General features: G+C 41.7%; 6 protein-coding genes across 6 annotated transcripts; 3 read left to right on the forward strand and 3 right to left on the reverse strand.

Annotated features, from left to right (window-relative positions):
* Window positions 1-92: 92 nt before the first annotated feature.
* SAPINGB_P000180 (uncharacterized protein) lies at window positions 93-2173 on the forward strand (the record flags this gene model as incomplete). The annotated part of the gene is made up of 3 exons (XM_031994904.1): window positions 93-347; window positions 606-1892; window positions 1976-2173. 3 exons carry the CDS (start codon window positions 93-95, stop codon window positions 2171-2173), a joined length of 1740 nt encoding a protein of 579 aa, XP_031850795.1.
* Window positions 2174-3080: 907 nt separating this feature from the next.
* On the forward strand, window positions 3081-4511 carry SAPINGB_P000181 (uncharacterized protein; the record flags this gene model as incomplete). The annotated part of the gene is made up of 1 exon (XM_031994905.1): window positions 3081-4511. One exon carries the CDS (start codon window positions 3081-3083, stop codon window positions 4509-4511), a length of 1431 nt encoding a protein of 476 aa, XP_031850796.1.
* A 134-nt stretch (window positions 4512-4645) lies between these two features.
* SAPINGB_P000182 (uncharacterized protein) lies at window positions 4646-5885 on the reverse strand (the record flags this gene model as incomplete). Its single annotated transcript, XM_031994906.1, has 2 exons — window positions 4646-5621; window positions 5731-5885. The coding sequence occupies 2 exons, from the start codon at window positions 5883-5885 to the stop codon at window positions 4646-4648; spliced, it is 1131 nt and encodes a 376-aa protein (XP_031850797.1).
* A 543-nt stretch (window positions 5886-6428) lies between these two features.
* Window positions 6429-8405, forward strand: SAPINGB_P000183 (uncharacterized protein; the record flags this gene model as incomplete). The annotated part of the gene is made up of 1 exon (XM_031994907.1): window positions 6429-8405. The coding sequence occupies one exon, from the start codon at window positions 6429-6431 to the stop codon at window positions 8403-8405; it is 1977 nt and encodes a 658-aa protein (XP_031850798.1).
* An 870-nt stretch (window positions 8406-9275) lies between these two features.
* SAPINGB_P000184 (uncharacterized protein) lies at window positions 9276-16541 on the reverse strand (the record flags this gene model as incomplete). The annotated part of the gene is made up of 1 exon (XM_031994908.1): window positions 9276-16541. The coding sequence occupies one exon, from the start codon at window positions 16539-16541 to the stop codon at window positions 9276-9278; it is 7266 nt and encodes a 2421-aa protein (XP_031850799.1).
* A 2264-nt stretch (window positions 16542-18805) lies between these two features.
* SAPINGB_P000185 (uncharacterized protein) lies at window positions 18806-23587 on the reverse strand (the record flags this gene model as incomplete). The annotated part of the gene is made up of 1 exon (XM_031994909.1): window positions 18806-23587. The coding sequence occupies one exon, from the start codon at window positions 23585-23587 to the stop codon at window positions 18806-18808; it is 4782 nt and encodes a 1593-aa protein (XP_031850800.1).
* Window positions 23588-23819: the final 232 nt, after the last annotated feature.

Here is a 23819-nt window from a genome sequence, read left to right on the forward strand (position 1 = left end):
ATTCTAAAAATCTTCAGTTTGACAAGAGCCTTTTCTTAAAAAAAGTCAGTCTTTTTTTTTTTTTTTTTTTTTCATATTTAATTATAATAATAATGGCAGCCAGCTCTCCGATATCCGTACCAATCGCTTCTTCACTAAGCCAACGGAATCTTCGCTCATCTTTAGTAGCCCCCCTCGAATCGCAACAGCAACTTTCACAACTATCTTTGTCAAAGCTTGTTGAACAACATCAAATCCACCATAATCTTCATGCAGACATTTGCTCTACTTTACCTTCAGAACAATGTCAGATCAATAGTTACCAGCTGATAAAAAGTGGATGGTTATATAAACGCAGCAAAAGAAAAGTGAGTATTTCTTTTTTTTTTTTTTATTTTTTTTTAACAAAATAAAAAATGACAATTCATCCAGAACTAATTAAATATATAAAAAAAAAAAACTAGACTTGGAATCGAAGATGGTTTGTACTACGTGAAAACCAACTCATTTATTACAAAGATGAAAGGGTATGTTTATTTTTATTTTTATTTTTATTTTTATTTTTATTTTTATTTTTTTTTTCCCCAATATATAGTAGGGTCCTTCTTTCTAACAAAGTACTATAGGAATATAAACCTCGAGATATCATCTCCGTGGAAGACATTATGGCTGTAGCAATGCTCACTGATGAACACAAACCTAACCATTTTGCATTTTTCACACCAAGCAAAAACTATCATCTACGAGCAGATACCATTGCAGAAGCTGAAAGCTGGGTCTCAAAGCTCAAACATGTTATTGATGCTTCAGCCGACCGAGTATTATCAAGTTCATTCCAACGGTTATCAATGTTGGAAGCAGCTTCTAAACAACAGCAACAACAACAACAAAACCAGCCACAGCCACAGCAGCAGCAGCAGCAGCAGCAACAAAAACAAAAACAACAACAACAAAACCAGTCATCATCTGCACTACCACCAAAACTCAACCCCACGTACAGACACTCATTCAACCCCGCACTTTTAAGTAACAGAAACCAACAATTCCAACCAGTCTTTACTAGCCAAAAACAACGAAGCAATAGTGCTGTAGCTCCAGATGTGGTGCAAGGAGTGGATACTAGAAATGGAGGTGGTAGTCTGGCCTTTACTAGGCGTCAAACTATAAATTTGAGTGGAGGCGGCAGTAGCAGCAGTAGCAGTAGTGACCAAAGAGAAGTTGGAGGGGTGGTACCAACGGTAGCAACAGTAGCAACAGTCAGCAGTAGCCTTACAGCAGCACTAAACCGCAATACAAGCAATAATAATAACAATAATAATAACAATAATGTTGTTGAAGATGGGTCTCCGTCAAAACTAACTAAAAGTCAAGGCTCAAATAGCCTACAGGGAAGCTCAAGGTCAGAATATATGAGCTCTCTGATGTCTGCAACAGACGACGTGCAATCTTCTTTAGGCTCTCACAATGAACTGAGTGATGATGCAGGGCCGACATCTACAATACTGAAACCTGTACCAGTACTAGTACCAATTCCAATTCCAGTTCCAGTTCCAGTTCCAGTCTCTGCCCCAGAAAAAGACCAACACGAAACAGCAGTAGAGGTAGCAGTACCAATGGAACCATTAACTGGAGAGTCACCTATAGAAGTACCAACACCAACACCAGCCCCAGCCCCAGCCCCAGCCCCAGCTCCAGCTCCAGCCCTAGCGCTTGCAGAAGATGATGATGCAGATGTAGATGCAGATGCAGATGAAGAATATGAAGTTGAAAAAGAAGTGCCGTTACCTCATCTTGAAAAAGAACAAACGTTAGAAACAGGATACCTAATGCGACGGAAAAAGCGATACAATCAATGGCGCAAGGTCTGGGTGGTTTTGACTAATAAACGAGTACTACTATACAAAAGCGAAAAGGTAAGAATGATTGTGATTAAAAAGGACATGGTTTGAAAATGGTTTTAACTCTTTTTTTTTTCTTTTTTTTTTTTTCTGTACAGAGCAAGAGTCCGACCAAAATTGTTAGTTTGGATCATATTATTGATGTTATGGAACTGGATGCGATTTCAAGGAGCAAACAATATTGCATGCAGGTCATTTTGCCTGAGAAACGACTCCAGTTTGCAGCTGCCAATGAGGAAGACTTGACACGATGGTTGGCCTCTCTCAAGGCCAATATTGATAATGCTCAATCCTAATCAGCAGGTATATTAAGCTGTATAATAAACAAATGGGACTTTTCTTTTTTTTATTTTATTTTGCAAACCCCATGATATAATGACAACTGAATGAGCGAACGAACGAACGAACGAACGAACGAACGAATGAACCTACAAAGACTTTGATTCTATAATTTAATATTGCTATTTTTTTTAGTTTCTTTTTCTTATTAATTTTACGAGCCTTATGAATGATCTTTTTTTTTTTTTATTTATATATACTAGACCATTTTCTAAGCACCGAGATTTATGCTATTAGAATGTTTTGTCTAGTCCTAACTTTCTGATTATAATTATAATTATAAGCATAAATTAATGATGTTAATATTATTATTCAATTTAAATCTACTTAAACACTGCTTTCAAATATTTTAATTGAAATAAACTGGGCGGTTTTTTAAATAAAGTTTTTTTTTTTTTTTTTTTTTTTTGCTGCTGTTGTTGTTGCCAGTTGTTTTTCTACATACAAAATAAGCAATGCTCAAATGAAAACAAAAAACTTCAGCCGTATTACACCTGGCACTATTACTTAAACTTACCTTTTGGATACTGGGTAAGTAAACTTACTTATAATAACATTAACACCCCTCATTTTCACTACACCACACCACCCCGCTCTGATTTTTTTTTTTTTTTTTTTTTTTTTTTTTTTCAACAAACTTTTTATTTTATTTTTTTATTTTTTTTTGCCACGCCATTCTTTCATTCTTTCTTCCCTCTCACAACACATTTTGCACCTAAAAAAAAAAAAAAAATTAAATAAATAAATAAATAAAAAAACGCCATTCTTCTTCTTCCATCTTTAAAAGTCCATTCAAAAGCCAATTTCACAGCCTGGTCTTTCTCTTCTCATCGTCATTCTAAATCTTTGTTGACATTTCAAATCATGTCTGTGGCTCCTCCTAGAACCGCGCCGGCTAAAAAGCCTCCTGCCTTTGTACTCTCGTCACCTGAATCCGGACCCTCAAATAGCCCATCCCCAACATTTGACCCTACAACAACACCTGCTCTAACAGCCGCTACCGCTGCTGCTGCTGCTGCTGCTGCTGCTGTCACTGCCGCTACAAACGCTACTTCTTGTTCTTCATCATCATCATCATCTTATTCTTCGACTGTTCCGCTTGAAAAGTCCCAGTCTTATGTCAATCTTACCACTTCGGCTCTTCAGGGTGTTTTTGGCTCCCACGCGTCTCTCGCAGAGCTCGCGGGTGACGTGCCTTCTCCGCGCCCTGGACGGTCCACTATTGCAGCTGCCGCAGTTGCAACATCCTCCTCTCGTCTTAATCAATCTTCATCATTTAATACCCAACTCCATCCTTCTATCTCGTCCTCTTCCACCACTACAAATGAAGACTCACTTGATCTCGCTGCGGCTAACTATCTACTGGAAAACCCGCGTCCACGTACTCGCAGACCTTCCTCATCATCTTCTTTCTCGGTCGGTGGCAATAAACCAAACGGCACAAGCTTCGATAAGTCCCAACAGAATGGGGGCCGCCCAGGGAGCAGCGGCAGTGATACCATTTTCCCTGCAACCTATCTCGCAGCTGATGGCTCTGTAGCACGTCGCTCTGTATCTGCTATTGCACTGCGGCTAGGCGCACTCTTTGCCATTGGCGTTGCTTATGGCCAGCTAGCGAAAAATTTGCATGATAACCAGCAGGTGAGCACCCGCATATTTACCTTGGACCCCACTTCCACCTCGCCTACTCTACGTTCACTTGTTCTTTTTTCAGCCATTTGGGGGCTCCAAGCGGTTGTTCTCGGCGTGCTTTTACCCACCGTTGATAAAAAATTCCCCCAAGGTTCTATCAAGCCTGCAACTCTCTCTACACTCATAAACGCAGCCACTTCCGCAGCTGCGGCCTCCTCCGCATCTCCTTCTGCTCCTCCCTTACGGCCCACCTCAGTTGACTCGGCTGCTGCAGCTGCAACTGCAGAAGAGGAAAAGGAACAACAACAGGAAAAGGGTGGCACCGACTGGGTCTCTGTAATTCGCGGCAGTGCCGCGTTTCTTGGCGTGGCCTATGGTGTGCGAAAACTCCCTTGGGAGTCCTCATCCCAGGTGGCATTCCTGTGGAGTTGTTTGAACCCCATTTTATGGTTTTTGTTTGACGGTACCCGCAATGGCTTTATTGTTTCTGCAAGTACCGCCATTATTGAAACCATTGGTTTCTCTTTCTTTTTTTCCTCTCATCTTCCACCTTTTGATCTCGCCGGTGGAGTATACCTTTCGGTGGTCACTTGGGTCGCAAGTGTTTTGTTTTGCTGTAGTATATGTTTTGGCAATCTTGGTCGTCGCATTCTTTCTAATTAATAATTAATAATGAAAAACAGAACCCCCCCCTTTTGCTTTAGAAGATATATATATATAAATACTCATTTGCTTTCCACTCCTTTTTTTTTTTTTTCTTCTTCTTCTTCTTTATATATATATATATGTACAAATAATTAATCTATCTTGCGCAGTTTGTACGCCTTGTATGAGCGGAATGGCAGTTTCCAATCGCTTCCTGTCTTTAGCACATCTGGATGCATAACGTCAAAGTTATACTTTTCCAACCTTTCCAAAAACAGCTTGGTAGGAATCACATTCATTGCAGGCACAAAAATGGCATCCGGAATATCTCCAGATAAATACTCATTAAGTTGCTTAATGATTGATGCTGCCGAAATAATGTGATCATTGGCCAAAGTTGCTGTTTCAAAAACAACATCCGAAAGTTGTCCTCTTAGCGCCAACATTTCTGGAGTATCAACCGCCGCTTGGCCACCCTCTCCATATGCTGTAATCATTTGCGAAACAGAATGCTGTGATACATTGTGTTTGGCCATGGAATCCACAGGTAATACAATATTCCCACGTCGACCGTAATACTTAAATGCCTTAATCAACCCTGCCACACCAGCAGCTTGCCCGGCATGCGCAACCAAATCGTGTGCAAGCCGATCCATATCCGGGTACTCTTGTAAAAACTGGGCCACCCGTGGAGCTGCAGATAAACATGCCTCCTGGGTCAAATACATGGCCTGTGAATGAGTGCCTTCACCGTAAGAGGCCATGGCGTCTGCGTTACGGAATGGTGGCATTCGAACGTCATGCGACTCACGAGTCTGCAGTAGTGTAATAAAGTAGCGTTTAGATAGCACAATTCCCTGATCCTTGAGTGCATGTCGCAACAGAATTGCAACAGGTTCTTTGGCCAGTGCACCTACAGCTGGGGTATTATCATTAGAGGTAGATTGTGCAAAAATTTGCTGTACTGTACGTCGCCAGAAATCAAACCGCAGCTGTGCCATTTGAGTATTAGAAACTGAGGCTGCAATTCGTGCAGTGTCGAGATAAAATAAGCGCACTGCTAGAAACGCGTCTTGGGCGCGTTTTGTTATGTACTTGTGCAGAATGTATGATGATCGATCTTGCTCACTGGAGGAATTAGAAGTTAATTACAGAGGTCTTTCTTTCTGTCTTTCTTATGTTTTTATGTTTTTTTTTGGCTGTAATCTGAATGCTTGTAGTATAACTACACACTTACCTGAGTATCTTGAGACCATGAGCACGAGCAGATTCCAAAGTCATGGCTGGAGCTGCTGTTGTGTAGTATTTGTGTGGACCTAATCCGCGGATCCGCCCACCTATAGGTATCCGCAGAGCTGAGGCTTTCGTCAATTGTGAGAACGAAAGTTTCATAGTTATATAATTTCCTTTGCTGAAGAATTTGTTCAGATGCTTTCTTTACTTGACGATCGTAAAATTGAACCCCGATTGCTTGTTGGTTTGTTGTTGTAGTTTTGTAGTTGTGTAGAAACAGAAAGAAATAAAGGAAAAAAAAAAAAAAAAGCCGTTGAAGATTTTTGTTTGTAATTCTGGCTCTGTGATTCGAGAGTTTTCTTACAAAAGCTAAATAAATGTTATATACAAACACACCTAACCCTTTATCAAACCTTATCATCATCTCCATCATTATTATCATCACCACTTTATATATTAAACAACAACAAAGACAATAAATAAATAAACCCTTTTCCTCTTAATACTTAAAAAAAAAAACACCTTCCCACAATCTTCTCAACTCTCCATCATTAAACATCTTTTTTTACATCCTAAACCATCTTCATGTCGTTCCAGCTTAAATCTCCAGTCTGAGCTTATTTCCTGTCTCTCGCTCTGCTTTTTTTTTAAGCCTCATCCACCTCCACCTCCTCCCCCACTCCCCCAGCTTATAGACACGCCATGTCTGCAAGGGTCCAGGCACTCGACTGTCTCTCCAGTGACATCTATGTTAATCTCTACGAATTTCTCCCTCCACAAGCCCTTTTTTCTTTAATTCAGACCTCTGCCGCTTTACGTGCAGCGTTCCAAGGTCTGGCTTGGGAACACTGTGAGCTTGCATCCCCGCACGCTCGTCCAGAAAAACACGAAAGCTTTGGCCGTGACGGGTCTCGCCTCCAAGTCTCCTTCGCGGTACTTTTCCATCCACATTCTTACTCATGGTTCCCCAATACTTGTGTTCGTTCTATCCATATTGACCTTCGTGGCCTCCGTAACATGCTTAAGGCAAACCAGCGCCTGCCTCTTGCCGCGTACCCGCGCCTCACCTCCATCAGCTATCACGAAAAGTACGACCAGGTTCCGGTGTTACGGGAACATGACTCTGCAGAGCTTGCAAACATCAGATACCCAACTCATTTCAATATTAATGAATATAACCTCATCACAGGTTCTCTTTTTGACGCGTCGTTTGCCCAGTTTCTTTCTGTCGACTTGGACCTCTACAACTTTTGGCACCTAAAGCCTCACGCGTTTACCCGCCTGACTTCTATTGAATTTAGTCTTCACCCAGCATTCCCCCAATTAATCCAGGCTTTGCCCACCTTCCCCAATCTCGAACGTTTATCCATTGTCTGTTATGTGGTTTGGACTGACAGATCATTCGGCGATCTTTTCCCCAAGATTTTGCCTGAAATTCAAAATATTAAGTTAACTTCAACATTTAGGGCTTGCGAACTAAAATTCTCGCGTGTTTTACCTGTTAAGGATTTTAATTTATTTGAATTTGCACCACTTGATCAAATCCGTTCTCTTTCGAAAATCACTGTACCTTCAGTAACATCCATCTCATGCAGTGGAACAATGCCACTTGTCAGTATTGGCGAATGCTTTACATTCCCAGGTCTTCAAAAGTATCGCGAAATGCCTCAACTTAACATTTTTACCCAACTCCCGCCTTTCCCACCCGTGTTTTTAAGCACCAATTGTTTGGAAACTGTAACGTCGCTTGTTCTTGGAGTTGAATTTAAAAACGAAGATATGGCTATGCAGTACTTGGAAGGTTTGGAAAAGTTTAAAAACCTAAAAAAACTTGGGCTTGAAGTCTTTTCTCCTTGGGATCATACATGCTGTTTCTTGTACTCTGCTGTCGACGCGGTTTGTAACTTTCAAGAATCTATGGGAAATTTACAGGAATACACAGAACAACGGATTGAAGAAATGGTTGAAGAAATCCAAGGGTTCCGTTATATTGACTATTGGAAAAAAATTGCAAAATATACAAACCAAAAGTTGTTTGATTTCATTGCCTTTATAAAAGACCAAAAAACAGAAGTCGCCTGGGCTGCCATGGACGTGCTTAACCGGCCGAATCAGAAAACCTTTTTGGAAGTTTATATACCAGGCACCCAAGATTCCAGAGAGGAACATACTTCTATTGACGATTTTGGCCAGCAAATCTTTCATTTCCGTATCATGGAACTTCTTTTTGAGCAACTTATGAACATCAAAACTTTGGAGTACCTACAATTTACAATTGATAAAAAATCTCTTTATTTTTATTGTACCCCTCGTTTTCTTAGTCTTTTCAATTCCCATCCAAGTTTAAAACAAGTTTTGATTTCACGCGATCAATACGTTTACGACACTTTCTTATTTTGTTCTCTTCTTTCCTTTGAAGAAACAAAAAAACAACCCTACACTCATAATAGTTTTTCTGATATGACGTACCAGACCATGATGCATCAATTCCCCAATCTTCCTTACTCTTTTTACTTTTTGCCAGCACATCAACGTACTGTTGATTTCCAGATTGTAGTTGATATTGAGCACAAGCGGCAGTTTAAGAGAGAGGATGGGTTCCCGAAAACATTGGACGAGTTTTGTTTACCGTTTTCAGATCATCAGTTTGAAGGTGGAGATTTTAATGGGTGGATTTAGAACTAGAGGAGAAAAGGAAAAGGAAAAGGTAACAGAAAACTGGACAATTTTTTTTTTAATAAAAATAACTTTTTTGTTTTTGAATTTAAAGTAGTTTGACTGGTTTCTTTAAAGCATTTTAAATCTAAATGACTTAGATATTTTTTTTATTAATATTGATAATACCAAAAACAAGGCTGACATTGTTTAAATAAATACTAAAAATTTAAATCAAAATTAATATGATCAATACAATTCCATGTTAAAGTCTCTAAATGAAACAACTATATATATTTCAATACAGAGATGATTATAAAGATATTTTCATGAAAAAAAGGAACATTAATGTTTATCTATTGATGCTAGCTATTCAAGGTCGAATTTATATATATAAATATATATATATATATATTTTAAAGTTTATCTGATGCTTTTGGGGTTTACAAACAACTTTACAACAATGCTTCAACTTAAAGAAGTTATCAGTAAAATAGATAGAGACAGCTCTTATAAAAGCTCCCCCCTCAAAAAAAAGAACATTAATTGGTTCAATAAACAAGTATTATATTGAGATTTTTGACTAAAGACGTTATGCACCTTGCACACATTAGAATTTATATTAAAATGGTTGCTCAAATTAGAGAGACTTGAAATACTTTAAGGTATAAAAGATTATAAGCAAAAATAAAATAAAATAAAATAAAAACTTGAAATGATAATAAAAAAAATTCCAAAAAATTCCAAAAATTCCAAAAATTTACAAAAATATTTACAATATTTACATTTCTTATTCTTCTTCTTCTTTTCAAATAACTTTTGTATCGCATATTTCTTTTTTTTTTCTTTTTTCTTTTTTCTTTTTTCTTTTTTCTTTTTTTTTTTTTTTTTTTTTTACACACGCGTAATGGACTCCCCCAGTCCCGCGTCACATTGAACCGTTACAGCCCGTACAACCATATAGCACTCCGCAGCCAAACTGCGGCTCGACCAGAATACAAGATTATCGAGGTGTGCACTGCCTCCAAAGTTTGTAATTCCAAAATAAACCGCATTTTCATCATCGTCCTCATTGATTCCATTGACATCATTGTCATTATCACCATGAGCAACAGAAGAAGCAGGCCCAGTGTCTTCGTGTAATCCGTCCCCCCAACGGCTCCCCACAATTACTGGAACAACCCCAGGCACTCCATGACGCCACACGCGGGCCACCGTCTGCGCAGCCTTTAGAAGCACACCCAACTTGCACACACACGCGTTTGCAGAACCGTAGTACCCAACAGCCACGCGCCACGGTGGGTGGTGAGGAGTCTTGGAGGCCACCGCTGCAGGTGCAGAAATAGATGCCACTGCGGTAGAAGGTGCAGCAACAAGCGTAGCAGTAGAAGTAGCAGTAGAAGCTCCTGTTGAAGAGGAAGGTGAAGATGTCCATGCGTCTGGGTACTCAGCTAGCGCGCGGCCAGCCGCTGCCACTCGTCGTAACCGCCCGCCACGCAGTCCGCTTGTATCCCGTTCACGTTCCTCGTTATCGTGCAACGTCCGCTGCGACTCGTTATCTGAATCATCCTCGTGCACATCTCTTCTTCCGGAATCCTCGTTGCTACTAATACTGCTTTGGTAATCATCATCGTCGTCTTCGTCATCACTGCTCGATCCGCTCGCAAGACTACTCTCGTCACCGTCATGAGACTCATCTTCATCGTCCGCAGTTCTTGGATCAACAGCGGCAGCCGTGGCCGCAGATACTGCTTGACTCGATCCTTGAGCTCGCGCATGGGACTCTGCATCTGCAGTTGCATCTGCCTCAGCGTTCGCAACAACTTGCACACTTCCCTCCGGTGTCGTGTACTCTTGGATTTGAACCTCGCGAGTTTCAGCACTACTTGCTACTGCATCAGAGTCCGCGATTTGTGACGACTCCACGCGTTCATCTGAAGCTGCTGCAGCTGCTGCTGCCGCCGTTGACGACGAAGAACCCTCAGAACCGTCACCCCCACGAGAAACCTGGGTTTGAGTTGCACGACTTGGTCCATTGGCAGAGGCTGTTGCATCGGTGTTGTTCCCCCGCGAAGCTTTGGATGTGACTTCGACACTGGGCCCGTCGCTGCCAAGTTTAGCAGAAGCATGTGCATCTGCATACAGGTCTACGTTTGAGTCCAATCCCACGTTAGCTGCTGCTTCAGTTGATGCGCCAGGTCCGGTAGCTTGAGTAGCTGTTGCTGTTGCCGGTCGTTCTTGATTATCATTATTGTTGTTGTTGGTACCACCGTCATAATTATTTCCATCACCGTTTATTGCACCAGCACCTTGGCTTTGAACCTCACCACTGTTTACTGCTGTTCCTGCATCTGCGCGGGCTCCTTGGGAACCAATAACGCGCGCAAATGCCTTAGTTTCAGCCTTGGCTTGTGCATCGTGCCGCGCACTTGTGCATGCGCGCTGCCGTGCGCGGCGCTCGGCGCGTTCTTCTACCTCTGACTCTGCTTCCGAGACTGCTTGCTCCTCCGCTCTCAATTCCGCACCGCTGGTAGCGCGTGTAAGAACCTCGCGGCGTGCAACCGCCAAATTCTCAGGAGTAGGGTTATCGACGGTTATTGTACGGCGAGCCGAAGCAGAGGCGTGTTCTTCGTCGTGAGCATCAGCATTGACGGTTTTCGTTGATTTTGCAGCAGCTGAAGCAGCAGCGGATGCGGCAGCGGCCGCAGAAGCAGATTGATTAAAGTTGTTATCATTCGATACTCGCCGAAACCTGGATTTTTGTTTTGACAACGATTTGTTTGGTTTTTCATTCGACTGGCTACGCTTGCGTTTGCGGGTAAATGTATCTGAGTTTGTAGAAGAGGGGGCAGCGGAGGTGCTGGTAGGTTTCTTACGACTGTAAAGGGTAAAATTCCCGTGAGCAGCCATGGCAATTCCGAGAGAGGGTTTTGCCGGAAGATCAGTTGAGCGACACATTTCGCGGAACTCAGAGCGGTAGCGTGCTTGCAACACGGCATCCGAGGCAATAACAGGGGCGCCAAGAAGAATTGCGTGAGAGAGAAGAATGGGCGGCAAAACAGCCCACGCAGGCCGAAGCCGCGCAACTGACAGGTTCTCGGCGTCAGCACCACCAGAGCCCAAAAGCAAATAGAGACAATGGGCAGCCCACTGACACAAGAGATACGAGCGGGTGGTTGAGTGCTCAGCGGAACGGCGTACAGGTTCCTCGATTTGGGTCTCGATAATGCGGGCTGCAGGAGAAAGAGAAGAAGACCTGCGGGTATTACTAGTAGTAAGTGGAGGGGCCACGCGGAAAAGAAGGTGAGCACGGGCACGATCAATATGCAGATGGAGAGCTGCTGTGCAAAGAGCTGCGCGGGCCATAGCACACACGGGAGAGTCGAGACATAGGTCAGGAGACGGAAGAAGAGCATGGAGCGTTTTGATGCGCGAATCGATACGCGCAAGACCGGCCACCATAGGAACACCTGGGGCTGTGTAGGTAGATAGGGTATTTGTATCGGCCAGCGCAGCATACTGACGACGGAATTTGATTGCGAGATTGAGAGCGTGGACACAAGCAATGTGGAGCGTTGAAAAGTCGAGTTTACGCGTTGTTATCTTTTTCGTGGTTGGATCTGCAGAGATATAAGACTCAACGTCGCGCCAAAAAAGCGCAACGGGTAGAGTCGTCTCTGGAGAGTCAGTATTATATGCAGGTTGTTGCTGTTGTTGCTGCAGCTTCAGCGACGATGATAAAGACAAAGATGATGGAGCAGGTTGGAGAGCTGGATCAAAAACATAGTCGGGAACGGGCAGGCGACGGTGTGCTCGCAAGTCAGGAGCAAAAGCAGGTGCATTATGTATCAAGGCAGTAGCCACACGGAGTTTCCAAATTTCCCAAGTAGTTCGGACAATTGATTCTGTAGTTTGCGCTGTACGAAGAGCAGCCATTGCACGAATGGATTCACCTGGACGGTAGGGATGTTTTATAGGCAATGAAGAAAAAGAGGTAGTGGATGAAGAAGAGGATGAAGAAGCAGATGGAATAGCAACAGTTCTGCGCCAGTAGTCGAGTAAAACGCGCGGAGAATCATCAGCAGTTGTGATAACAGAAATAAATACGGCATCAACAACACGCTGGGCCTCGTCAAGAAGATTAAGAAGCGGCGAAGGGTTGGCAAGAGGGCCAGCTGTGGACATTATGGAGATACAGGCGAGAACCAGGGCCTGTGCGGCTCGGGTAGAGTCTAATGAGCAGCGATGTTTGAAGAATTGGGTATGCCAGTAAGCCGGGTCTTTGATATATTCAGGCAGCTGAGGGATTGCATATTTCTTATTGTCGCTGTTTTGATTATCTTCATCGTTATTAACATGGTCGTAATCGTGATAGCTAGGAAGTTCACCAAGAGTCCCCATGCATGCGTCCAGGAACCGGCAACTGAGCGCAAACATGGCGTGGAGCAAGGCGCAGTGGGTGCGCACGGAAAGTCCAGCAGCAAGCAAGTCATTCCATGAGGGAAGCAGAGGGTATGCTGGATGAACATGAGAGTAGAAGAGGTCCACAAGTAATTGGGCAATTGCAAATGGCGGCAAGTCGAGTTCTGCAACATCAATGTCCGTGAGTTTCCACCAGGTATTTAATGACGATATTGATGGACTAGTTTTTTTTCTTGTTGATGGTGCTGTTGTTGTATTTGCCCGTGTATTAGAAACCCGATGCGAAGCCTCGGACACCGTCGAGGAGGTCTCCGTAGATTGCGGAGTTTTGGCTTTTGTGGCTGCTTTGTGAAGCGTGTGAGAGCCGAGATTCGTGAGGGGTGCCGATGAAGCTCCATCAGGAACGGAGTTTAAGCTTGGCGAAATTTTTCCAGGGTGAGGTTTTTCCGTGGCTATTAGTTTTGTATCTTGCTGGGGTTTCCGAGACCTTTTCCGGGACACAGACCGAGATGCAGACCCAGTGCTTATATCAGGTTCTTGTTTTAAGCCTGTTGGTTTGATGGAATTGCGGTTGTGTGACTGTTCATTTTTCGGTCCGCTATTCGGTCCGTTGGTTGTTTCCTGAGGGTTGTCATCAGTTGTGAACCTAATGGAGTCTGCAGTATCAGTAGAGGAACAACTGACCAAAGAAACAAATCCCGGAGACGCCCGAGGCCCCCCGACGGCGGCGTGGGAAGTTGGTGAAGATTTTGAGTCTGATTGTTTCTGATAATCTTCATGCTGCTGCTGCTGCTGCTGCTGCTGCTGCTGCTGCTGCTGAACCCTGAAAGTTTGTTTGGAAAGATTTACCGTACTGGGTGTCAACCGCGGGGTTTCCGGTAGGCCGGCCGAGAAATGGTTATGGAGGAGGGGGTGGTGGTAGTGGTGGGGTGTTGCAACAGCTGTGGCTAATGGGCGAGAAGAGTTTGGAAGGTTAATCTGTTGAAAATATAAAGAGCCCGAGGAAACGGCGACCGAGGAAGATGGCGATGAAGTAGAAGATGAAGATGAAGAAGATGAAGATGGTATCGAGTTTACTGAATTGTTATTAGGAGACATAGGACTTAACGTGCTAGGCCAGCGACTGACAGAATGACCAGGATAGGAAGAAGCAAGCGGACTTAGAGAATCTCCTTGAATAACGGAATGTCGAGGCGAAACGCCAAACGAAGGTGGCCGGGTATTTCCTTGTTGTTGAGATGATGATGATGATGCTGAAGAAGATACTGAAGAGGAAGCAGAAGATAATGATACCGAAGATGAAGATGAAGATGAAGATGACCCGGGATATCGAGTTGCAGGTTTCTTAAAAGATAACGGAGGAAGAGGAGCTGGCTGTTGCTGTTGCTGTTGCTGTAGTTGTTGCTGCTGTAGTTGTTGTTGTGGAGGAGATGCCATCATTTGATTTCGAAGCGCATCCAACGATGCCTGTTGTTGTTGAGATGACCCGATCGAAGAAAAAGGAGTAGCAGAGGATCCTAAAGACACTGAAGAAGCCACAGAAGAAGAAGAAGAAGATGATGATGATGAAGATGATGAATTTGATGAAGAAGATGATAAACTTGTTGATGAACTAGAAGACGGTGGTGATGATGACGTCAAAGAAACAGGTTGCATGGCTGTGCCATGGATTCCATGTGTGAATGGGTTTTTGAAAAACGTAGTGTCATCTTTGGAACCTGCTGCTACAGTAGTGGTTTGTATAGAAGCAGATGTATTTGTTGGCGAAGTTGATGAAGATATCTTAGTGGTCAGTGGTGGTGGTGGTGGTGGTGATGTTGCCGTTGTTGTTGTTGTTGTTGTTGCAGGGTACCTTAATGGAGGCAAAGCCATCAGGGCATCGGCTCCAGCCATAGAACCTTGACTAGGATGTGAATTGTGATGATTATTATGGTAATTCTGGATCTTCTGAGGATAATTTTGAAGTCCTGATTGCATTGTTGTGTGATTCGTCACCACTCCAACACTATGAGTTGCTTGACTATTCGTCACAGACACTGAAGCAGTGGCCATGGGCCTTGAACTTGTTGCACATACACTGGTAACAGTAGAGCTAGATGTTGTTCCCACGGAACGGATAGGTGGTAGCTGTGGTAAAGACATGAATCGAGTTTGATGTTCATGTTTAGGAAGTGCATTAATTACTGGTAGTGAATTATTTTGGTGAGCATGAAGATTATTGCTGTTGGAGTTGGCGTTGGAGTTGACGTTGGAGTTGACGTTAGTGTTAGTGTTAATGTTAATGTTAGTGTTAGTGTTGCTACAGCTACTGCTACTGCTACTGCTACTGCTATTACTACTACTACTACTACTACTACTACTACTACTACTACTACTACTGCTGCTGCTGCTGCTGCTGCTGCTGCTGCTGCTATTGCTGTTTGTTCTTGCTGGTATTATTCCATGATGAGGTGACGCCGATGTAGTATACAGACGTCCTGAAGACAAAGGTGGAGACAAGTTAGATGGAGACGAAGAAGACGAAGATGTGACCAGCGGATGGCTAATACCATTGTCAATGGGGCCGACTGACATGTGAGAATCTGAAAATGGAGTGGTCACATGTGGATGAATAAGTCTGAGTGCATCATGTTGGTGCTGTTGCTGTTGCTGTAGTGGATGATGATGATGATGATGATGAAGGTGATGGTGATGATGATGATTTTGTTGAATATGAGGCCCCAGACCAACTGGCCCAGAACTCCTCCTTACAAGACCCTGTTGTGTGTGTTGTTGGAGTTGTTGCCCGGGTATTTGGTAGGTTGCTTTTGAAGGTATCACTTGTGTTCCATAAAGGTGTTGCTGTGGTAGTTGTTGATTCGAAGCTTCTCTGGAAGAAGATGGTGAAGATGATGAAGAAGCAGGTCCTATGGTATTAGATATCGCAGAATCTCTTCCATTGATGATTGGTGGTAAAAGAATTGCAGGTGTACATGAAGTAAAAGATTTAGATGTAGACGTAGACGTAGACGTAGACGAAGTAGAAGGTTGTTGTTGTATTATTGTAGGTGGAACTACCAAAGAAGATGATGAAGAACAAGTAGGACCCAAAGCCATATGTTGATAATTTCGATGGTTATGATTGTGTTGTTCAAAAAGACTGGGTGATCGCGAAAGACTAGGATTGCGAAGAATTCCAGGAGTTGCAGGGCCACTTGGTGGAGTGATGGAGGATGATGAAGTTGTTCTTGTAGTTAATGCATTGTTGTTAGTACTTCTACTTCTACTTCTACTTCTACTTCTACTACTACTGTTATTATTATTGTTATTTTTATTAACTGAAGAAGTTGTTGAAGTAATGACAGTAATTTCTGGGCCTTTCTGAGTTGATGATGTTGATGCTGATGCTGATGATGTTGTTGATGTTGATGTTGATGTTGATGTTGATGTTGATGTTGATGTTGATGTTGTTGTTGCAACAGTTCCATCTGTATTTTTCCTATTTCTGCGACCACCACGATGACTCTTGACAAAAATACATTCGAGATTATTTGCCCGACATGTACGACACTTGTGGATTCCGTCACATTTAATTTTTTTTTCACGACAGTTGAGACATGCTCTCCGGGACACGCTACGTACAGGTTTACGTGAAGGAGCAGGAGGGTATTGTCGTTGTTGTTGTTGTTGTTGTTGTTGTTGTTGAGCAGAGGTATATGCTCGTGAGGATGAAGTTGAAGAATCTGTGGAATTTGTCATTTCATAGAATGGAAATTTTTATTTATTTATGAGTAAGAGAGAGAGATAGAGAGAGAGAGAGAGAGAGAAAAAGAGAGAAAAAGAGGAATTGGAAAGATTGTGAAATTGAATAGAATTGACAATCAAAAGAAGAAGAAGAAGAAGAAGAAGAAGAAGAAGAAGGGGAAAAAAATAAAATAAAATAAAAATAAATTATAAAAATTATAAAAATTATAAAAATTATAAAAAAAAAGGGGAATCTTTTTATGGGCCGAGCAAAAAAAAAGAAAAAAAAAGGAGGAGTTAAGCTTATTAAGTGTTTAAAAAAAAAAGAAATAAAAAGAAATAAAATAATTAGGTCTTGGGGATGTATATCTTTTTTATATATATATAAATATGTATATAATAATATATTGAATGCTTCGTTTATCTCCTATAAATGGATTTATAAATATTTATTTTATTTATTTTTTTTTTATTTTTTTATTTTTTTATTTTTTTATTTTTTTATTTTTTTAATTTTATTAATTTTTTTTTCTTCTTCTTCTTCTTTTCGTATAATTGAAATTTTTTTTTTTTTTTTCTTCACATGAGAATAATTTTTCAAAAAAAAAAAAAAAAAAAAAAAAAAAAAAAAAGTCTGAAGATTTCAATTGTCTCCAACAACAAAAATTAAATCGGTTATTATTATATTAAATATATATATATATATTTTTAAAAAAAAAAATTAAATTATCCGTCTAAAGCCATTTTATATCTGAAATAATAATAAATTATTAAAATAAATACAATACAGACCACACACAGTTTGGCATGTATTTTTATTTTATTTTACAAAGATTATTATGTCCTACGTGGTGGTATCAATGAGTTGTATCTTAAAAAAAAAAAAAAAAAAAAAAAATTAATTGGTGAAAAATTCCTTTTTTTTTTTTTAATTTTTTTAATTTTTAATTTTTAATTTTTAATTTTTAATTTTTAATTTTTAATTTTTTATTTTTAATTTTTAATTTTTAATTTTTTTTTCAAATAAATTTTCAATTATTAAATGAAAATCTCCATTGTTAAATTATTTTTTTTTTAATTTTTAATAATAATAATAATAATAATAATAAAAATAAAAATAAAAATAAAAAAAAAAGCCATCCACTTCGGCTTTTGAAACCTTCCCAGAGAAATTTTAGCATCTGTGGACTTAAATATAATTGATAATCATTAACATTAACATTAACATCATAATAATAATAATTATCCTTTGTAATTGAGTCTTTAGAATATAATAATTTTAACAAATCAAAAAAAAAAATAAAAATAAAAATGAAAAAAAATAAAAGAAAGCCCTGAATGATTTGATTCAAAAATATTTTTCATGAATATATATATAATTATATATCAGATTATAATCTGATTCTTCCCTTTGTTTATCTTTATCTTTATTATTATTATTATTCTTCTTTTATTTTTCCACTTTTTTTTTCCCCATCCCTACCTATCGTGATAATGAGCTTATATCTTTAACCGGTTATTAATATTATCAATCAATAACCAATTGTAATTATTACAGTGATATATATATATATATATATTTATTTATTATTATAAAGATAATCTTTATATCATGATCATATTCTCAATCATATATATCTGAACTCCCCTTTAACCCCCTTTTTTTTTCCGTCTTGCAAATCCTTTTATTCTAAATTCTTTACTCCCTTTTGGCATTACCATTTTGGTTTTTGTTTTTTTTGTTTTTTTGCATATATATATTTACATTTACATTTATTTATTTATATTTATTTATTTATTAATCGATTACACTAACTTATTTATCAATCACACTTTTAAATATAAACTACTCGGCTCTCATTACCCACTTTAATCTTTAATCATAAGTTTAACAACTTAATCACGGGTTTTCCGGCAATTGGAACTTGGTCGACTACTATCATAATATATATAAAGATATTTCATACAAAATGTACACCAAAAAAAAAAATTCATTTTGGATTCTTTCAATTATATAATTTTAATTTTAATTTTAATTTTTTTTTTCATTAACAAATAATTGTACCACTCACACTCACAAACGGTTGTAACTTTACCCCACCAGATTCTCTTCAATCCTTATTGTTTATGAATGACAATTACAGTTACAATTACATTTTCATTATATTTTTTTTGTAATATCCTATATTAAATTTATCATTACTATTCTTATTCTTATTCATTATTATTATTATTATTGCAACAAACACAAATGGTTATAATACACACGACTATCAAACTCATGGAGCATGATAATACCGAGTCCAGTATCGAAGACACATTTCTTGCTCAGGTCGAATCTTCTCCAAAACAACCACAGATGGAACTGCTGGAGCTACTGGTGCTACTGATGCTACTGATGCTACTGATGCTGCTGGTGCTGCTGGTGCTGCTGGTGCTGCTGGTGCTGCTGGTGCTGCTGGTGCTGCTGGTGCCGCCGGAACTGCCGCAGGTGCATTGGCACTAGTCTCAGACATAGTACCATTACTGAAACTACCCGCACCTGATGCCGTACTCTCCACAACAGTGACTCCAGCGGGATTTGGTCCAGAAGTGCTCACCGAGGGCCCTGTTCCCGTAGCTGCTGTTGTTGCCTCGGCTGATGAGCTTTCACCGGCCGCCGTTGTCACTGCTCCTGCATTCTCTGGAACTGATCCTGTGGTACTCTCAGCAGCAGCAGTCACACCATCTGCTGCCTTTAAAGACGTAGCTTCTCCAGCTACACTGACACCATTCTCAGAACCAGCTCCGGCTGTACTTGCCTCACCATTGATTCCACTAGGCTTTTCCTCAGTTTCTGGTGTCTTGCTACCAGCAAGCTTCATCAGAGCACCAGCTGCTCCACCTGCACTAGCAGATTCCCCTGAAACTGCACTTGAGTTAGCAGTAAGTTCAGAAGTTGTGGCCTTAGGCGAAAGTTCATTACCCGCAGAAACAGCTGCCGCTGTCCCCGCTGCAGGAGTCGCCGTTGCACTCGTAATCGTCGTAGAAGCTAATGTAGAGCTCGAGGTATTGGCATCAACAGCAGTAGCAGTAGCAGTAGCAGAAGCAGCAGAAGCAGCAGAGGCAGCAGAGGCAGCAGCAACGGCAGCAGCAGCAGCAGTACTAGCAGGCTTCACCACAAACTGGTGTCGACCACGGCGTCGTTGGCAGGGCAGTAATGCACTTCCCTCATACAACTGCTGGTTATGAACAACTGTGTTCCAACCAGCAATAGCCAGGTAAGTCATAGCCAACTTGCTCAACGCAGGAAATTGCATCTGTCCTTTTGTCTTCCACCACTGATATGGGTCCACAAACTTAGTTCCAGTATGAGCCCGTAAGTACTCACCAATCTCAACCTCAACAGTGTCAATCGGCTTCTCCTTAGAAACAAGCGTGCGGAAAAAACTAGGCTCCTCATCCTTCAGCTGCTCACCAGGAGCTCCACCAGATGAAGAAGAAATAATACCAGTTCCACTAACCGCAGACCCAGCACTCTCGCTCTTGCGCGTGGGTGTGCTTGCCACACTGCTACCACAAGCATCTCCAACCAAATCCTCCATAACAACATCGTCCTTTGACCGCTTGCTTTCCTCATTCAACTCACGCACAGGCGATGGCAAAATGTCATTCCAAGTCACAGCATTACTGCCACTGCTACTTCCATTACTTCCAGCAATACCAGATGCAGACCACGATCGGCCAGACTTGTTAGCGTAGCCCATTTCAACGTCATTGTCTTCGTCACCAAGACTGGCACCCTCTTCATCAAAACCTTTAATGCCCACATGTTTGCGTCGATCATTGACCCACAAAACGCCTTTGCGTAGCGTCTCAGACAGCCGCTGCTGCATGGCAGAATCCATATGCCAGTAAACACGCTTAAAGTTAGGGTCCATGACAGCAATGCACGAGTATAGCATATTATCGCTAATGCGTTCCTTGTAAAGCTCTTCAAGGGCATTCACCAACGCCGAAATCTGCTTATTGGTGCTCAGAGCTTTGTTACTGTTGGGATTTCTAGTGTGAATGTCCAAAACACTCTTGATCATGGTTTCAATCGCAAAAGCAGTCACACCAGCAGTATCATAAGATGAAATCTTCAAGTCACTAATGGTGGTGAAAATGGGCTTAAGAATAGAAACAAGAGCTTGAAGCAAGTCAATATCTTCCTCAGTGAGCATCGAGCGTTTACGGATAATGTCCAAGTTGAGTTCGGCGTTCTTGAGCATGACGAAAACAGATCTCCAGCCAACAAGCTCATCATTACCGTCCTTGTTACAATTGTTAAACTCGCCATCGAGTTCCAATCGCTTAAGAGCATCTTCATAATCCTCCTCATCATCGTCATCATCATAATCACGAAGAGACTTGCGCTCAGCGCGGCGCTGCAACTGGAGCAGCTCGTGAGGGTCATCTGAAAGATGGGGGGAAAGAGATTGCATGACAGATGATGAAGATGAGTTTTCAGGAACTTCCTTAACCACAATCTTGTCCATTTGCTGACGCAGAGTGACGGTCCCAACAAGTTGATCGGCAATGCGCTCAATCTTCATAATAAGCAAAATGACTGGAGAAAGCGGGCCATAAATCAAATTATCCACAATCTTGGAAATGCGTGAAACAAGACTGTCAAAAACTAACGAACGTCGGTCAACGCCGCAGTCAAACTGGAGTTCACCAAGTTCCTCATCAAGACCATAGTAAAGAGATCGACGGGGAATTAGTGAAGTGTACTCGGAAGCCTTGCGCTTGAAAATACCCACGGTAAGTGCCGCCTCGGTATCTTTAAGAGATTCTTCCAAAACTTTAAGCTCGTTTTCATCAAGATTATGCTGGGTGCCATCAATGCCAATGGTAAAAATTCTGCCAGAAATGTCAAACTCCAGCGCAGTTTTCTGAATCTCTGCAACGACATTAGTAGTGTACCAACGGGTGGGAATCATCTTAAGAAGTAGTCGACGAAGAGTCCAGTTAGCATCAACATAGCGAGCAGTGACAATCAACATCATATTTTTCTCAATAAAACGAGTGGATTGAGTGGCATTGGAATCTTCGTATTTCCAAACACCACAGCACAGAGAAATAAGGCCTGGGGCTCTTGATAGCTCGCGCTTAATGGATTGGCGGGTGGATTGGTAGCGGGACTGTGCGTAAAGGCAAAAGTTGGCAAATGACTGCAGTTCCGAAGGTAATGTTGGCACTTGCAGCGTCGACAAAAGGTGCGCCTTAAAGCGGTAAAAGTCAGGCTCGTAGAAAACAATGCCGGTTTCAATGTAGTAGGGCAAAAGATTGTTAAGAATGTACGAGTGTGTAAACTTGGACTTTGGTGCTGGGGCAGCAGCAGCTGCTGCTGCTGCTGCTGCTGCAGAATTTGCAGCATTCCCCCGCACTGAATTAGCTTTAGATCGAGATTTTGGTTTTCCTGAAGAGTTTGCAGAGCCTGAGTTGTTTGCGCGCTTAGATGCATGATCCAGTGAGGAAGAATCGAGGGGTCTCTTATTATTATTGTTAAGCGGGGTGCTAAGTTTTTTAAGGCCATTGGGGCTTTCATTATAAGCAACACCATTAATAATTACAACATTGGAGTTAGCAGAAGATGAAGATGAAGAAGAAGACGACGAAGAAGAAGAAGATTTGGATCCAGCGCCATTACCACCGGGGCTCTGAGCGCCAGAAGCATTAGAGCTGTTGCCATTAGTATTTGTAGTTGAAGAGGAAGATCCACCACGAGCATTACCAGTGCCTGATCCTGAACTTCCAGCAAAGCTACCACCACGTTTGTTTGAAGCCGAAGAAGATGCAGCAGCAGCGTGTGAGGGAAGAAGTTGGTGGACGCGAGACAAGTGTCGACACATGGAACCAGTAGAGCCAGTCTTGTCTCGGGTTAAGACAACGCCACAGATTTCGGGCGAGTCTGAAGATGGTCTAAATTGGCATTGGACGCGGAATGGGTTTTCCGGTGTTTGAACAAAAAAGTTCCAGACCCAAGAGGAGCGGGTCGGGTTGGTTGTCGATCCGGTCTGTTGTTGCTGGTGATGAGGCGGCTTTGTAGCTGTAGAACCAGGGGTCTGTTTACCCGGGTCCGGAGTTGGGTTTGGGTTTGTTGTTGCGGGCGGGGGCGTAGTAGATGTTGCGGAGGTGGAGAAAGTGTTGTTGGTGACTACTTGATTAGTCATGGGAGCCGCGGCACTTGCGGCACCGTGGCTGCCGGGGGCATTTGCTGTGGGGATAGAAGGAGGAGTAACTGCAGAATTAGGAGCTGTCGCAGGTGGTGCTGCCGCTGCTAGCAATGTTACTGTTGTTGCTGCTGTTGCTGCTGTTGCTGCTGGTGCTGGTGCTGTTGCTGTTGCTGTTGGTGCTGTTGATGTTGATGTTTCTAAAAGAATCCCGTTAGAAGACAACCTTACTGTTGATTCGGACCCCGGGGCTAATGCATTTTCTTGTAAAACATGTGATTGTTGTTGCTGAGGTTGAAATGGCGCTGTTACTGTTGTTGCTGCTCCAGTCCCTGGAGTATCTGAAGAAATCGGAACACTAGGTGTGGGGTCGGTGCGGGGGTCGTTTTGATTGGAGGAGCCGAGCGGGGCCTCCACAAAGCCCGAGTGCTGACTAAGTCCCGCCAAGACAGGTGGCGTTACTGTTTGACCTGTTGCCGATACTACCGCTGTAGCTGCAGCTGCTGTTGAAGGGGATACTAAGTTATTGTCGGTACCCGGAGCTTGAACGATTCTTCGAGAAGCAAGAATCATATTTGGATCGTCTTCTATTTTGATTCCATAGATTTGATCAGAGACTAATTGTTGTTGTTGTAGTTGCTGCTGTTGATGTTGTTGCTGTTGCTGAATCTGAGTGGAACCCGGAACAGAGTCGGACCCGGGAAGAAGATGGCCATTACGCGCGAGCTGGACATGAGCTGAAGTTGGACTGATTGCAGCTTCGATTGGAGTTGGACCATTGCTTGAAGCTTGAGCAGGTGTCGCTGATGCTGCAGGCGATGAGCGCTTGTTGAGCGGCTGGAAAGAAGAAGGTTGAAGCATAAAAATGGAGTGATATAAAAGAATAGAAAGATTGTCCTTGTTTTTTATTGTTATTAATTGGATATACAAATATGAAATGAAATTAAATGAAAATCAAAAGAAATCGAATCAATATAATGTATCAATGGAGGTTTTTTTAAAGAAAGAATAGAAAGAAAAGAGAAAGATTTTTCAGAACGGACCTAAAAAAAAAAAAAGAAAAAAAAAAGAATTTTACAAAGAGGGGTGGGTA

Source organism: Magnusiomyces paraingens (assembly GCF_902498895.1).
Source record: "Magnusiomyces paraingens strain CBS 517.90 genome assembly, contig: contig1, whole genome shotgun sequence".
Lineage (NCBI taxonomy): Eukaryota > Fungi > Ascomycota > Dipodascomycetes > Dipodascales > Dipodascaceae > Magnusiomyces > Magnusiomyces paraingens.